This window comes from Achroia grisella, unplaced genomic scaffold (genome assembly GCF_030625045.1).
Source record: "Achroia grisella isolate CSIRO2021 unplaced genomic scaffold, CSIRO_AGI_Agris_v1 utg512, whole genome shotgun sequence".
In the NCBI taxonomy this organism is placed as follows: domain Eukaryota; kingdom Metazoa; phylum Arthropoda; class Insecta; order Lepidoptera; family Pyralidae; genus Achroia; species Achroia grisella.
The window spans coordinates 3,814,599-3,829,999 of NW_026712906.1; the positions used below are offsets into that span (position 1 = coordinate 3,814,599).

Sequence of the window (15,401 nt, forward strand, 5' to 3'; positions counted from 1 at the left end):
GTTCCTGTCTTGTCAGAGATACAAGCTCACATAAATAACTGGAGATGTACTCTATCTTAACATCGTGATTATCTTTTAAAATGTTACCAAAACGATAACAATATCAGTTAGTTTTCTTCATTAACCACGAAATATGGAGTACATTGCTAGTGTATAATTTCAAGATTAGAAAAAGATGTAAGACGACTCAATCAAATATCTTATTCCAGAGTAGACATGCTGATGAAAGATTTTCTGGTGAGGAGGTTTCTGGGTACAGCTCCATCAACATAATTGCTTGTCATATGTTTATATATCCAGTGTTAGTATACAAGGTTAGTTAAGAAAGGTATACTAAGCTGCAAGTATAGTCATGGTAACGAATAAATTTTATTCTACAACTTTCCCTGAAACCGTATGCATAAGCATTTCAAGAAAAATGTGTTCGAAGTTCTTATATAAAAAATACAATAACAACCCTAACATCAGCTGTCATCAGTTTTATCATAATAGTATATATGTAGTGATATAGGAGGCATGCTTTTTTTGAGCTGCTTCTGGTCGAACACCAAAGAATAGGGTTGCCGTTTTTTTGTAATAAATAATACATGTATATATTTGTGTAACAGAAAAATATCAGAAACCATCACGCTGGGTCAATTAATTATTAGTAATATAATAAAATATGTTTACTAGCGACTTAGTATACCCTTTTCGACTAACTTTGTATGAGGTAAGGAAATAATTAAAAACCAGAGGTGAGCATTAGGTCGTGTTTGCGGCGGGGCGAGTTACAGCACGAGGGTGGAGTGGTCTCTGGCGAGACGTCGTCGAGCTCGCAGGGGGGCGGCCGCGAGGGGGTCGGAGGGCGGCGGCGGGCCGCCCCAGCGCCGCCCGCCCTCCGCGTAGTACGCGTGCGCGCCGCCGCCCGCCGCTCCCACCACCACACCTTCCGAGCTCCTGTCGACCGTTATCATCACCCGTTTAATACTATTGCTAGTATATGAAACCTTATATATATATATATATATATCACAACATCAATACTATACAAACTTGTTGCTCTTAAGTATCGTTTGAAAAAGTCAACAGATCTTTTATGGGAATGGTTACAAAAATTTAGAAAGTGTAAATTATTAATATCATTGTGATTGTAGTGATCTAAGTACGTATTTACGCTGGCGGGGCACCAGTGAAGGATGATATGGATGAACAGTCAAGAGGTCAGGTCAGTTAGCCCATCGTTATGGTTTCCAGGAGGAACAGCGTGGAGGTCAACCTGACATTGATTCATAATTTTATAATTTATATACATTCATAAAATAAGAGCCGCGCTTTTGTCGGTGGATTTCTTGCAATTTTCCACAATTTTTCATATATTCATAATCCTTTTAGTGTGGTAGTACAATTAATAAATCAAAATATATTTTATGATAAATAAGCAAATAAGTATATTATAAATATATTTTGACACCCCTTATCTTATATAATATAATATAAAAACTAGTTGAAAATCGATGACAGCTTAAAAAAAATGAAATTACCTTAAAATGAGTTCAGAAAGTTCCGGATCTTCGCCGAACTCGTTGTGTATGAGCCCCATGGTAGCGATATCGAGAGCCGGCCAGGGTCCGCCCTTCCTGACGGTGCCCCAGTCGGGGTCCAACGTCAGGTAGCTGTAGTCAGCCGCCTCGCTGCCCGCTCCCAGTGGTTCCATGCACTTCTGCTCGATCGGTCCCAGGGCGTTTAGTGATGTCTCCCACTAAAATACATTGTATTCATTAATACTTGCATCTGTTGTTGCTATCGTGGAATAGTCCAGGCTAATCGCCGATTTAGCTGCCTGCATAATTTCTTTTTATACAATGATGGTACGGACCAGATGAGAGGTTAATTGTGGAGAATAGAGTTCAACTTACATTACACTATATTACTATGATGGTGCCAAACAAGCATACGGCCCATCTGAAAGTAAATGATCGGTTCGTTTGTGTTCGCATTACGGGTACGATGCGGATATAATACACAGGCATAGTACTCATTACAGCTTTTATAATTATCTTTTTAAGTATCTAAGCAATACCTAAGTAAGCAATTTGTGACTATAAGAACTTGAGAATTGAATTAAGCATGAGGCCTGTATCTCAGTAGATCAGAACTCCTCGTTTGTGCAGTTCAGAGATACACATGGGGTACACCCATCCGCCTGTCTTGTAAGGTACCTAAAAAAATGAATACTCGAGAATCGACACAAAAAATAATATGCAGATACAATTTGCATAGGGTGTAATCATTAATGAAAAAAATAATCGGGGTAAGACCACGGCTATGATTTGCTAGTTAGATAATATTTTAGACTGCTGGACCACTGCGTTCATTGCTGGCTGCGCCTATGGTTCTACATGAGTTTTATCAGTCTACGTTCTACGTATATACCAGTGCGCTGATGGTGTCCGGGCAGTGTCCGGCGCTGGTGTCGAGCAGCGCCAGCAGCGCCATGTTGTGGAGGCCGCTCACGAACAGCGCGCACCGCACCGCGCTCTCCCCGGACGGCCCGGACGACCCGGACGGACCGTCGCACTCGGACGAGCTGTCCGAGTCACTGTCCGACACCTGACATTGTGTTTTCGGCCTATGCGAAATGAAATTAAAAATATCAGTTTTAAACTAAAATTTCTGGCATAAACTACAAATGTCTTGCATTTAATTACTAATTTTAATACAAGAGGTTGGACAGGATTATTAGTATACATTATTACCTAAACCTATACATTGTAAATAAACTGGCTTCAAAAAAAAAAAGGAATTCAATTGAGTTTCTTGCCAGTTCTTCTCAATTGGATCTATATATATACCGAACTGGACGGTAGGGAAAAAAAATGAATTATAATGTAAAACTTGACGTTCATAAGCGGGTAAAATGTCCTACATGAATAAATGATTTTTTAATTTGAATTTAGTAATGTAGACTGTTGACCCTATTGCTAGAAATATACCACGTCAGTTTGAACTCCACGCGGTTCTCCCTGGAAACCATCATGATAAATTTGTCATGACGGATTAACTGTCCCGACCTCATGTTCACTTTAACATCCTCCACTGGTGCTTTCATTGAATGTTAATCAGAGATAGACTTTATAGGAAGATTCCCATAATATAGAAATAAAGTAACTACTGGTTTCTGTTTACAATTTTTTTAAACTTTCATTACTTCTACAATCGAAAAATGTTATGAATATTACAAGTATTACACTTACCTGTCAGAAAACGTAATTTGTCTCTCGGTGGCGGGCGTGAGAAACTCCCTAAGCTCTAAAGGTGTCATCACTCTACTACTGTACCCACTTGATTTGTCTGAAAACGCCAAATGACTCAACTTCTCCATCAAAGGCGTTAATTGAACTCCAGTCAACTTCTTCTTGAACCCCACGGCTTCAGGATCCGAACCTATCTGCGAATCTGAACTCTCTGACAACGATTTTAGAGGCAGCGACAACGATTTTCGCCTGGACTGGTCCGACGATAACGTTTTATTAGAATCTTTGGGTATTTTCTTTGGTGTACGCTGTGGAGACTTTGTCATTTCAGAATCGAAGTCTTCAAATTTCTCTTTCTCACACAACTTCATGTGGAATGTAAACATATTGTCCTCTTTGGATTCTTCCTTAATTCTAGAATAGTATTGTTCTAAATATTGGTTGAAGAGCGATTCAGATATAGCTACCCCATCGTTTCTGAATACTGGAAACGAAGGGTCGTTTATGGTCATTGAACTAAATGATTTTTGTAGACTGTCCTCCGAGGAGGGCGACATGTCATCGTAGAGAGGTACTTTCGTGTGTTTTAACTTGAATTTGGATGTTGCTCTATCTGAGGTCTTCTTATAAGTGTCCTGTATATCTGTAACACTGGCTAGTTTACGCATAGGCTCAGGTTTGTTAATATAATGATCTGCGATGCAGTTCAGGTCGAGAACAATTTTATTGTCACGCTTTTCGTTCTCTATGTTAAGTTTGGCACACGATTCTACGTTCTTCAAAACATCAGGCTCATTTTCTGGTTGCTGTTGACCATCTGGGTTTTGACAGATGGACAATATGTTGCCGTGTAGACGCTTGTACTCCACCATAGGCGTAGAACATACACTTGTCTGCCCGGTGAACACTTTCTCGTTCTCTTTAACTTCTTCATCCAGAGATTTCTGGTTTTTAAAACTCAGTGATAGTTTTGTTGGCCTGGGTCGTGGTTTGTTCGTGAATGGTACAACGTCGGGCATGCTCGGTTTTCGTTCTGTATCTTTATTCTCTTCTTTGCTTGGTGGAGATATCATGGTGTGGTCTTCCTCTGGTACTGCAGTAAAGAGCAGTGATTTATCTCTTTTCATACCCGTTTGTGGAAATTCGCGCATTTTCTCTCTTTCTAACTCTTGGTTCTGGAAATAAAGTGTTTTGGTAATAAATTATGAGTAAGCTACTTATATATAATAATTATCTGTGCCTGCGACTTCGGTTGTGTGGTATTGAAATAATAATAGATATAAAGTTTTGTTTTTGAACCCACTGTAATAAAAAAAAACTTTTAACGGATTAATTAAGATATTGAGCGTCTACAAATAAATAAAAAGATTTTTATAATTGATTTGACTTTATTATATTATATGTATGTCTGTTGATACATACAACGTCTGCAACGGCAATAGTAAAATAGATATTATTTACCTTTTTAAACTTGGCAATCATCTCTTCTCCATTTTGATGGAATTCCTGTAATTTCTCCACCTGTCTCTTCAGATTGTCATACATTTTCTTGCCTACATATACAACTAGTAGTTGCGCGCCCAGCGGTAGGGGCGTTTCAGTCTCGAGTGTTTCCGCTGGTGACTTTATTCTATACGGATCTACCACTGTGAGGTATGAGGTCAAACTGGGTGGTAACTGTGTTGAGATTATTCTGAAAAAATAAAATAGATTTTGATTGATACAAACTATCATGCTTATGAATACAAATGTTTACACCGTGCGAGGAATCGAATCGCGACCATCGGAAGTAAAGCTGAGTGCTAAACCGCTACACCACTGAGGCCGTCGACTACGTCATGACTTACCCAGTTGATAGATAAAAACTGCATGAAAATCCGTTTAGTAGTTTTTATTATATATGTACATATAGACATATGTATATTATAGATTATCGCTATCATAAAGATAGATGCGATGAAGGATCTTTTTCGAACTATTCTCACGTTAAATTCTACGTTTACATTCAGCCGCTTCCCCTGCCACTCGCGCTGCCAGAAATATTGCCGGGCGACAACCGAGAGGGCTGAATGTAAAAACACGCAGCCACTCACGCTGCTCGCGCACGAAAAACCGACAATCGAGGGAGCGCCGGGCAGCGCGAGTGTCAGCGCCAATGGCATGGGAAGTGCTTGCACTCGTGTTTATACCCTCGCGCTGCTCACTTCCCTACCCACTCGGGCTGAGTGTAAATTGGGCATAATGGTATTAGGTGGTGCTGGACTTTACAGCTTCACAAAACGATGGCAAAAGACTTTGTTTTATTATACGTATTGATATAAACGGTCTATATTTAAAGTAATTTATTTTTGACTAAAATGTTTACCCTTTTATCAAAGTATATTAACCCATAAAAGCAATTTTTGTCTTCTATTTGACGTAAGCAACAGAGCCAATAATTGACCACCTAACGGTTAATTAATTAAGAAATCATGCGTATGAAACATTCTTTAAGCCTGGCCAAGTTATAAATCAACTGTAAATCTGTCGCAGTAGAACATAAAGTCGATTATCGTGAATCATATCTCAGAAAGATTGTATGAGTATCAATATCATCTGTGGATGAGTTTTAAACCACAAGCAATGTAATATGAACCGTACGCCGTATCATATACCCAAGACATACATGACAATTTTCTATATCATTGTTATTAAACTTGTTAATATAAAATGTTATATTCTACCTTTTAATAAGAAAGGTTGATAAGAGTATCCATACTCTCATAAACTCATCCACAGTCTCTATGATATTGATACTCATACAATATATCTGAGATATAATTCAACATATATACATTTTTTAGAAAGTTCTCTGTAAAAACCGATTCTGGAAAAATAAAGCTGTATTCTCTTTTGACAGTGTTATTTTAATTTTTATTAAATTTATAGCTGGTTAGTTTATTTTTATTTATTTATTTATTTATTGTACAATACAGTGTTATATTGATCCTTATGATATAAGGTGAAACCCTGCTCCCAAATAGGAAAAATCCTGTATATTAGGATAAGCAGTGCTGAATTCCTTCAACCATACAGTGACACAGAAGATGTAGTATAAATTGTTGACCTGTACTAATTAATTTTACTTACATATATACAATTTTTAATTATGAACACAAAGATAAGTAAATACTAACATACGGGTACAATGAGTGCTTCAGTTTCATTATAAGAATAGAAAATCATTTATTCAAATAAACTTATATTGAAACACTTAAATAGTTATCACGTTTTTTTTAATGTACCGCCCATTCGCAAGAAACCCTTTTAAATAATTTTATTCTTACTTTACAATTTAAGTTTTAGTGTGTGAATACAAACTACCGATTAGCACTAATTCAATTAAATAATCAAATAGAAAGAATATTGAATACACAACAATTGGTTAAACAATTAATAAGAGGAAATCAGTCATAATCATTTATTTGAAGACTTATTTATGAGCCATTTTAGAACTAGCTTTTTACACTCATGCCTTGATTTAGACATTATGGACAATTCGCTATTTGCCTTTTTATATAGTTAGTTAATATTGGATATCGAAGCCAGTTTTTTTGTATTAATTATATTAACCAATATTACTCAAGACTTCAGCCGCGTGACTGTTGAATAAACTATGTATTAGTTAGAGAAATTGACGGCCTCGGTGGTCTAGCGGTTTAGCACACAGCTTTACTTTCGATGGTCGCGGGTTCGTACCACGAAGTATTGCACTTACTTGTTATTATACAACACTACACCACCAAGCACGCCCTTACTCTTGCGGCAATGTTCCAATATTTGCATCGACTCCATATACACGGATGTGGCGCTCTGAAAGTAAGAATAGCATAGAATAGAAATCTTTTATTCAAATAAACTTAAATTTAAGCTCTTTTGAACAGCCATACTTAATATAATATAATATCTCAGGACAATTCACACAGCGCCATCTAGTCCCTAGTAAAGCAGAGTTTGTGGTATGAGTAATAGAAAAATAATATAAATACATTTTTTTGTAAAATAAATACATAATATACATAGAAAACACCCAAATCGATACAAACATCATTATCCGTTTAATCATAGTAAAATACGTTTTACAATGTCTCCAATCTTATTGATAACGCATGTAAATAAACATTTACCTCGTTATCAGTTATGTACTTAAACCATTAGCAAACATACTCTAATCAAAATTGACATGGAAAATTCTATGAATGCATATAATACATGAGCGCAAGTAATAGGAAAGACTGACAGACAGACGGACAGACAGCTGTTCCCGCGGTTTCACCAGCGTGAAATTTATAGCTTATATGTTATTCTGATGTATAAGCTATATTACTGTAAAGTTTCATCAAAATCCGTTCAGTAGTTTTTCCGTGAAAGAATAACAAACATCCATCAATACTCACAAACTTTCGCGTTTATAATATAGTAGACCGAAAAAAAACTTGAGCATTAAGTCTATTGTAATCTCCCATAGATTATAGTAGAATAATGCACAAGAAATAGAATAGAACTTACCTTTGGAAGACTTAACATTGGCACCCTTTGAAATATATGACACCCATACTGCAACACTGGCAGGTAAGTCTCGAAGATCTGATATAGCTTCTCAGATAGTCGGCGTTGGTCTTCCATCTGGGACGCCAGAGTCTGCAGATCGCCGTGGTACACCTTAATCATTGAGGTGAGTAGCTTCGCTCGGTTTTTGAGTACCCAATCAGGGATGTTACGATCACTGCCAATTGCCTGATAAAATAAAAAAATATATGAAAATTTTTAAATAATCAACCTGTATAACATGACTTTAATACAGATGTTAGTGGTAAAGCAGATAACTGGCCATTAAAAAAAATTGAAACAAAAAAGAACAATAATTTTAAAATAGGCCAATTATAGACAAATAATTTATTACATCTCAAGCACATATATAACAACAATATGTCGCGACCACTGGAACTAAAGCAATGTGCTAAACATCGCTTTACTTCCGATGGTCGCGGGTACGATTCCTCGCATATATATTCATTACGGTATAATCATATATACTCATTAGTATGTTTGTTTGTATAGGTCATTGTTATATAGATTTGTACAGGCATCAATGAAGGAATAACATTAAAAAACTAAATTTTTTTAACAATTTAGAATTAATATTTCAATAATTTATTTTTTATTCTTTCAATGCCTGCATTGATCTATCCTTTAAGCCTGTGAATAATTGTTTCTTTATTTAGAATGACTTTCTCTTAAGAGAATAAAATATCTTAAAAAGTTATTATGAAATGACAGTTTAACATTCAATTTAATAATATTATTACATACCAATATGTATCTTCCATATTCCCTGATGATGAATTTGCCGCTCTGCAGGGTTATTGCAACTGGTGGAGAGAATAAGGATTTGACGCAGTGTGCTGTGCCCACCACCTGTTTGACGGAAATTAGCTTAGAAAGCAACTATGTTTCATTTTCTACTATTATTATTGTATTGTTGACTTATCAAAGTATATTTTTTTGTAATCATAATATGTTCTTCAATGATCTTGTGATTCACTCCTTTCACTCAATCACTCCTTGCCATCATCTTTCACACAGGAAAGAAGGAAAAACAGACAGATGGATAACCAGCAAGGCTGAAATATGAATGGATAAACTCATGTCTTTTTCAGCCTCCCTCTGCTCTCATAATCATCCACATTCACATACACTTTCTTTAAAATATTATCTTTTACTTAATATGCATATTTACTATTATTATTGTTATTTATTATCACTATATATATTACTCTACTTTTTATTATTATTACACATTATATATTCAACTAAATAAGAATAATTTCAATTTGATGCATATTTGTGTATAAGCAAATATTAAATCAACTTAAAAAAAGACTTCTAACCTACATTATAATTAAGTAATATAGGCTATATTGCAAGCAGGCAGTGTCTGATGATTATTGTTTAATTTTGTAATACAGATAATTGTTTTTATAGTTCATCTTTATATAATATAATAAATTACAAATTTAAGATACAATGGGTACATAACTTTTTATATTAACGTAGTACAGATGTATTAGAACTGACAAAGATTTAGAAGTGTCACTTACCTGTCCAGCGAGAGCATGCCGCTGGGTGTCTGACACCCAACCAGGGTGGAAATACAGCACAGCCTCTATTGGATCATCCTCCTCGGAAGTACAGCATTGTGTGTCATACACGAAAACTATCATCATTTCCCTGTTGATGAAAAATTATTATGACAATTGTTAAAAAAACAGAAATTTAAATATGATGTGAATGGTAAATATACCGACTGCTCATCTGATGGTGAGTGCATTTGTTGCCTATATATATGTATAGCATATATGTTTTTTATTTTATTTATTGGGGTGATCAGCAAGACATCCACTATGAAGTTCTAATTAAGACTTAATTACTGGTAGTCAAGGTATGCATAAATGTTTTTAATGCAGAATTTTAATAATCTTTTATTATTATCATATATATATTTTAACTGATAATGAATGTGTTTGACTTTTGTTTCTTTATGTGTTCTTGAGTGGCTGATTTGTTAAAATTGGAAAACAGATCAATATACAAACTCTTCTGTACAATATTATAGTTGTTTCCTATTCTATTAATAGTAGAGAAGTGTCCCAAATTGCTTCTGTATGGTTTTTTATAAATAAGGAGCACTTTTGATGCGAGGTAGTTCACAGTATATCTACGGATATTTGTTCTAACAATGCAGGGCAATCAAGAACATGATTTATAAGTTTATTAGACATCATATGATACCCATAGCATTACAAATGCATTGCCATTCTGTAACACTAAGATGTCATACCTCTGTATCCTAGATTTTGACATCCTTTTCCATAGTTCCTTACCTAGATTAATTTTTATATTTATTAATCATTAAAAAAATATCTATCATAAATTTATAGGCTTTATTTTGATTGATTCAGTCAGCTGCAGTCGTAAGGATTCATTAAATAAATAAGTGTTGTTGTGATCTCTTTCTAACATATGAGGGATGTGCTAATTATTCTAGAAAAAAATATTAATTTATTTCTATAAATACATGTTTTAATTTTTCTCCTTGGTATTTACAGCAAACGTATTATTATGATTTTAATCCTAATCCGAGTTAGTTATAACATACATTATCGGCACTTTTAATCATAATGTTAAGACTTAATGAGATTAAAATTCAATAACTACAAATATAAATATATTAGAAAACCGTAGTGAAGTAAAGATGCTAAAAGTAGCTAAACATTTCGTCAGCAAGAGTTTAGTAACCGTAAAATTGTTATATGAAACGGTAATCTATTTATAAAGATAAGAAACACAGTTAAATTCTAAATAGGTGTAGACTTACTTAGCCATCTTGAGAGATTCTGTTTAATATTCACAGGAAAGTACAAAATAATTCACACCATTTCACTTATTTTTAATTGAAGCAATTTAAATAAACAGGGTTTTGTCTTTAAATAGGTTTTATTTTCATGTTTTTAATTAAATTAAAGCGGAAAGATCAAATAGATGTTGTCAAGGAGTAAGAAATCGAGAATGGTTGACTTGACACTTTATTAAAGTGTTGCAGTTTGCAAGTTGCACAGTTACTTTAATTACTGAAGTTAAAATAAATATTATAATGAAAGCAAAAATATATATCTCCTTATTTATATATAAATCTGTTAATATATAATTGGTAATATAGTTAAGATATAGTTGGTGCGATTTACAAATAAATTTCCTTCCTGCAATCACTGCAATGGTAATATATTTTTTTGTAACAGCCACCCTGACAATGTTGTTTAATCAATATTTGACAGATGGCGCTATGTGCATTATTATTTGTTTTGTTTGTTTATTTATTTTCACGCATTTCATTCTGAAAGTCTTCGCTAAAAAGTAAAGTAAATATATCAAAAGGAGTCTCCGCGATTCTTTTCCAGCACTAATAGTAATAATTAATAATTAACTCATGTTTTTAATTCGATTGCATTTTTATTTATGCCAGGTAGGTAATCAACACCACCTCCAAATCTAAAAAAATAAATATTTATTTCTTTTAGAATAGTTTTAAATTTGAAATTATAACATAAAAAAAATGTCGAAGGAAGTAAATTTTTATGCAACGGAAGAGATATTCTGACTACATGTAACTACGGCGAATTAGGTATGGCAATTATGTACCTACCTACTGAAAAACTTAATACATTAGTGAAGGATAAAAAATGAAATGATGAGGATGGAATTGAACTGATTGATTGTAACTTGAACTAAGCACGTTATAATGGTTTCCACTTAAGGGTGACTGCACAACAGGTTACCAAATAGGGTCCTTTGCCCGTTACGGATAAATAAAACAAAAAAAAAATAGGGTCCTTTGCTAGTTTTTTGGCCACTGTCCGTATTAGCACAGATACATAATATTACATAGTATTACAAAGGCCGAAGGTTATTAATAGTTTTGGGGACTAGTAACCCCGTCGCTAGTAATTGAATCCTATCAGGTCAAATACCATGAAGACTCTGTTTGACAACATGGTGGTTTCCTGGTAAATTTATGATGGGCTTGGCTTCATGCTCAGAATTTATCACGATTATCCCCCATTATTGCCCCACTTTTAGTGCTGGGGAGCAAAACAGATCATATCCTATATTCGTTCCAAATTACCACAGATAAGATATTAGATATATATAAAAAATCACTTCCCGCCACAGTAAGTTCTACATATATATAGTTCGATGTGTTAAAATGTTTTCTATTTATCTATCTAATATATAAAATTCTTGTATCGCAGTGTTTATAAAAGAATGATATTGTATGTGTATATGCACTAGGTCTGAGAATAGGATAAAACCTATTATATAAAATTTGTTTTTTTATTTGTTGTACATTTTTATAGTGATTTCAAAATTTACATTCATTCTTAAATTTTCGCCGCTTTTAAATTAAAAAAATAAAATCTGATAGTTTCTACCTTCCACACCTATTTTTTTAAACGATATGAATTTATATTGCAAAATAAAGTTTTCCGGGTCAGCTAGGAATGTATAAATTTTTTACTCTGTCACGTGTCTGTTCACGAGAATAGTCTCGTGTCACAGTGTCTAACGAAACTCCTCCGAAACGGCTATAACGAAACGGCTTTTTGCACAACTTTTTTTTTATGTTACCGGTTACTACCTAATATTATCTTCATCTTTTACCCTCTAAATAGTAATCACATTTTGTTGTATGTGTTTAAATTATCTATCTATTGTTATAAAGAGAGAGTGTATTTATGTTATAAGTTTGCACAGATTCTTGCACTATTTTAAAGATACAATATTTCGGAAAATAGTCAATTTAAGGTAAGTACTATAGCCACAATTAAATGCACGCAAGTAAATAAAAATAAAATAATTGAAACTTTATCCTCAACGAAGGTAAGTAAGGTCGACGACTTGTACAGAATTTCGCACCTTCTCGTCACCCACATCACGTAGGTGTCGTGATGTTATGAATCAGAGGAAAATGTCGGTCCATCACAGTCCGAGATATTCCGTTCTGAATAATAATGAACAATGAAAGTGCTATGTCGCATGCATTACAAATATCATGGAGAAATTGTGCATTGTACATTTACAATTACTGATCTTATACATATAATATTATGTGCATGTTGTTTTATATTCCTCTGTAACAAAAGTGAAAAGAGTGTTGCATAGTCTGCTGAACTTATCTAACACTACATAAGCCCGCGGTTTCATCTGCATGAAATTTATAACGTATGTGTTAATGTGATTAGCTATTTTACCGTAAAGTTTCATTAAAATCAGTTCAGTAGATGGATGGATGCTTGTTACTCTTTCGCGTGAAAGAGTAACAAGCATCCATCCATCCATATTCACAAACTTTCGCGTTTATAATATTAATAGAATATGGCTTTCCTCAAGACGTGACATCGTCTTTCGGATTAATTTTTGTTTTTATGCCTATTTTTTGGGAGAAAATCCTCAATCCGCTTTGATGGATGGAAGCCACCGAGGTGGTAAGAGGTATTACGAGACTCCATCTATTTCAACCACAGGAATATCAGATACTTACGGTGCCAGCTTACAGGTGTGTCATAAATTTATAATTTTTCCAGAGATCAGAGAGAAAGGAAATATAAGAGACGATGAAGACTCTAAGAATTAGTGCTTGTTGGTAGTTTGTATTCACACGTTTCGACTTGTAAATGTAAACTTACAAGGATTATTTAAAAGAGCAACACACAAGTTTCTTGCTCGTTCTTCTTGTGATGAGACAGCTTTCCGAACGAGTGGTAGATAAAAAACAAATTGTTATGACTATTCAAAAGTGCTTAAATTAAGTTTATTTGAATAAATGATTTTCTATTCTATTCTATTCTTACTAACTTAGTAGTTCGTTATCAATATTGACCTAAAGTATTCTGAAATTAACGGTTCGACGACACAGGACAGATGTGTTTGGTGAAGAAGGATTAGGAGAGCCGATCCCAAATGAAATGAAAAAAGACTATACAGAAGAAGAGAGTAAGAGACAAAGGAAATAAAACAAAGTTAGCAACGAGTAATATTAATGCACCGTACAGTTGCGTGCATGTAATTTATGCCTACATTCCCTTCTACAAGTGAATTTTAGCCTTCAACATGTTCTAGATCATGTGAGTGGACTGGCCGGCTGGCTAGACAAAAAACGACAAGTAGAATGCTGTTCTGATAGCTACCGAGCGTATGCCACGCCTACTGGCGTGTTGCGGCGAAATGGTATTTTAAAAATAATTACTATGTTGATATTCCTTTTGTCAATTCGAATTTTAATTTAAAAATGTATCTGTATTATTGTAAACATATACAACATTTATTTTAAAAGAATACGTGTTGAGTTTCTCTTCAGTTCTCATCTCGAACTCATTCCGAACTGACGAGTTCTTCTCATCTCGAAATCATTCCGAACTAACGGTAGATTTGACATATCATAAGAGAATCTGTAATAGACCTATATGAATGAAGATATTTTAATTTTGAATTTTCTTCTTTGTCCCACTTTATATGGTCTCGGCTCTCCTAAATGTTTTGTTTGTCTCCAATCTGTTCTGGGTTGTTGGACAATTTTTCCATCGCTTAAGGTTACTCATGTCGCCCAGCAATCTCGTAGCTTGTTCACCGTCCTCTACCTCTTTTCTGTTCGGACAATCCTAAATTATGTTAATATCGTAGTAAAGAAATAATATGAATTGTTTTTTTACAGCATAGGGATCAAGTGAGTGTGTTTACTGCTCAAGAATGTTAGATGATTTACCGGCTTTTATAAGAAATAAGCTCTCTTCTTGATGGTTTTGATTATTGTATTAGTTTAGATTATTCCACAGTATAGTCCGCGAGCCAGAGGCTTTTTTCATCAATTATTTCTTACCTGTCCAAAATTTCTAAGATGGTTACGAAAGTTGTAAAAATTTATAAAAGTTCATACCACAATCTTAACTATTTTAGAAGTTTTGGAGTGGGAGTGAATTGGTCACTTTGAGCTGGTCCTGGCTGGCATTCTTATATGGTTAGGTGTGGCCTTATCTTGCCTATTGTGTGGCCATTCATTCAGGTGATCAAGACAGTTTTTTAATTTCTACCGGGTAATAATAAGACGGTGGTTGGAATACGAATAATTCTGTAGAACACAATCCAAGATATATGCGGTGGAAATGCATAGAGATACAATGTCTCTTTCGTAATGCCCATGGATCGAGTCTGTTACAAAGAAGTTAATTATTGATGATTCTAACCGCTCGGTTCAGAATACGGTCCAATGGAAGTAGCTAATATTTATAATTGCAAACGATGCGCCGGCGTGAAGTACCGTCTCACTCTACTGAGCACTCCTAACTTTGTCAGTCATAAGTACGAGTATAGTTTTGTTAGTATTAGTTCCTTAAAACAGACTGTTCGTAATCTGTTTAGGAACGTTATGTTGATAGATAGATAGATAGAATATACTTTATTTGTAACACACAGTAAATAAAAAGGCATAAACAATATATTAAAGGACAACATGTTTAGTTACAATGCCTTATTGTATTGCTTCATTCGACATAAAATGTGAAGAAATTATTC

The 15,401-nt window shown here is 34.4% G+C and overlaps 1 protein-coding gene across 2 annotated transcripts; it reads right to left on the reverse strand.

Moving 5' to 3' along the window:
• Window positions 1–395: 395 nt before the first annotated feature.
• On the reverse strand, window positions 396–10,833 carry LOC131846717 (uncharacterized). 2 transcript variants are annotated; one of them, XM_059196095.1, is made up of 10 exons: window positions 10,654–10,833; window positions 9,377–9,506; window positions 8,589–8,693; window positions 7,785–8,012; window positions 6,994–7,088; window positions 4,698–4,929; window positions 3,237–4,411; window positions 2,416–2,611; window positions 1,524–1,741; window positions 396–939 (listed from the first exon to the last, which is right to left on the reverse strand). In XM_059196095.1, the coding sequence occupies exons 1-10, from the start codon at window positions 10,659–10,661 to the stop codon at window positions 771–773; spliced, it is 2,556 nt and encodes an 851-aa protein (XP_059052078.1). In that variant the 5' UTR covers window positions 10,662–10,833; the 3' UTR covers window positions 396–770. The 2 variants fall into 2 exon arrangements, with proteins under 2 accessions (XP_059052078.1, XP_059052080.1); XM_059196097.1 differs by lacking the exon at window positions 9,377–9,506.
• Between the last annotated feature and the right edge of the window lie 4,568 nt (window positions 10,834–15,401).

Coding starts and splice junctions, on each gene's coding strand:
- LOC131846717 (XM_059196095.1), bottom strand. Junction 8,694..9,376: donor GGCATGCTCTCGCTGGACAG/GTAAGTGACACT, acceptor TCCGTCAAACAG/GTGGTGGGCACAGCACACTG. Junction 940..1,523: donor CTTTCTGAACTCATTTTAAG/GTAATTTCATTT, acceptor AACGGTCGACAG/GAGCTCGGAAGGTGTGGTGG.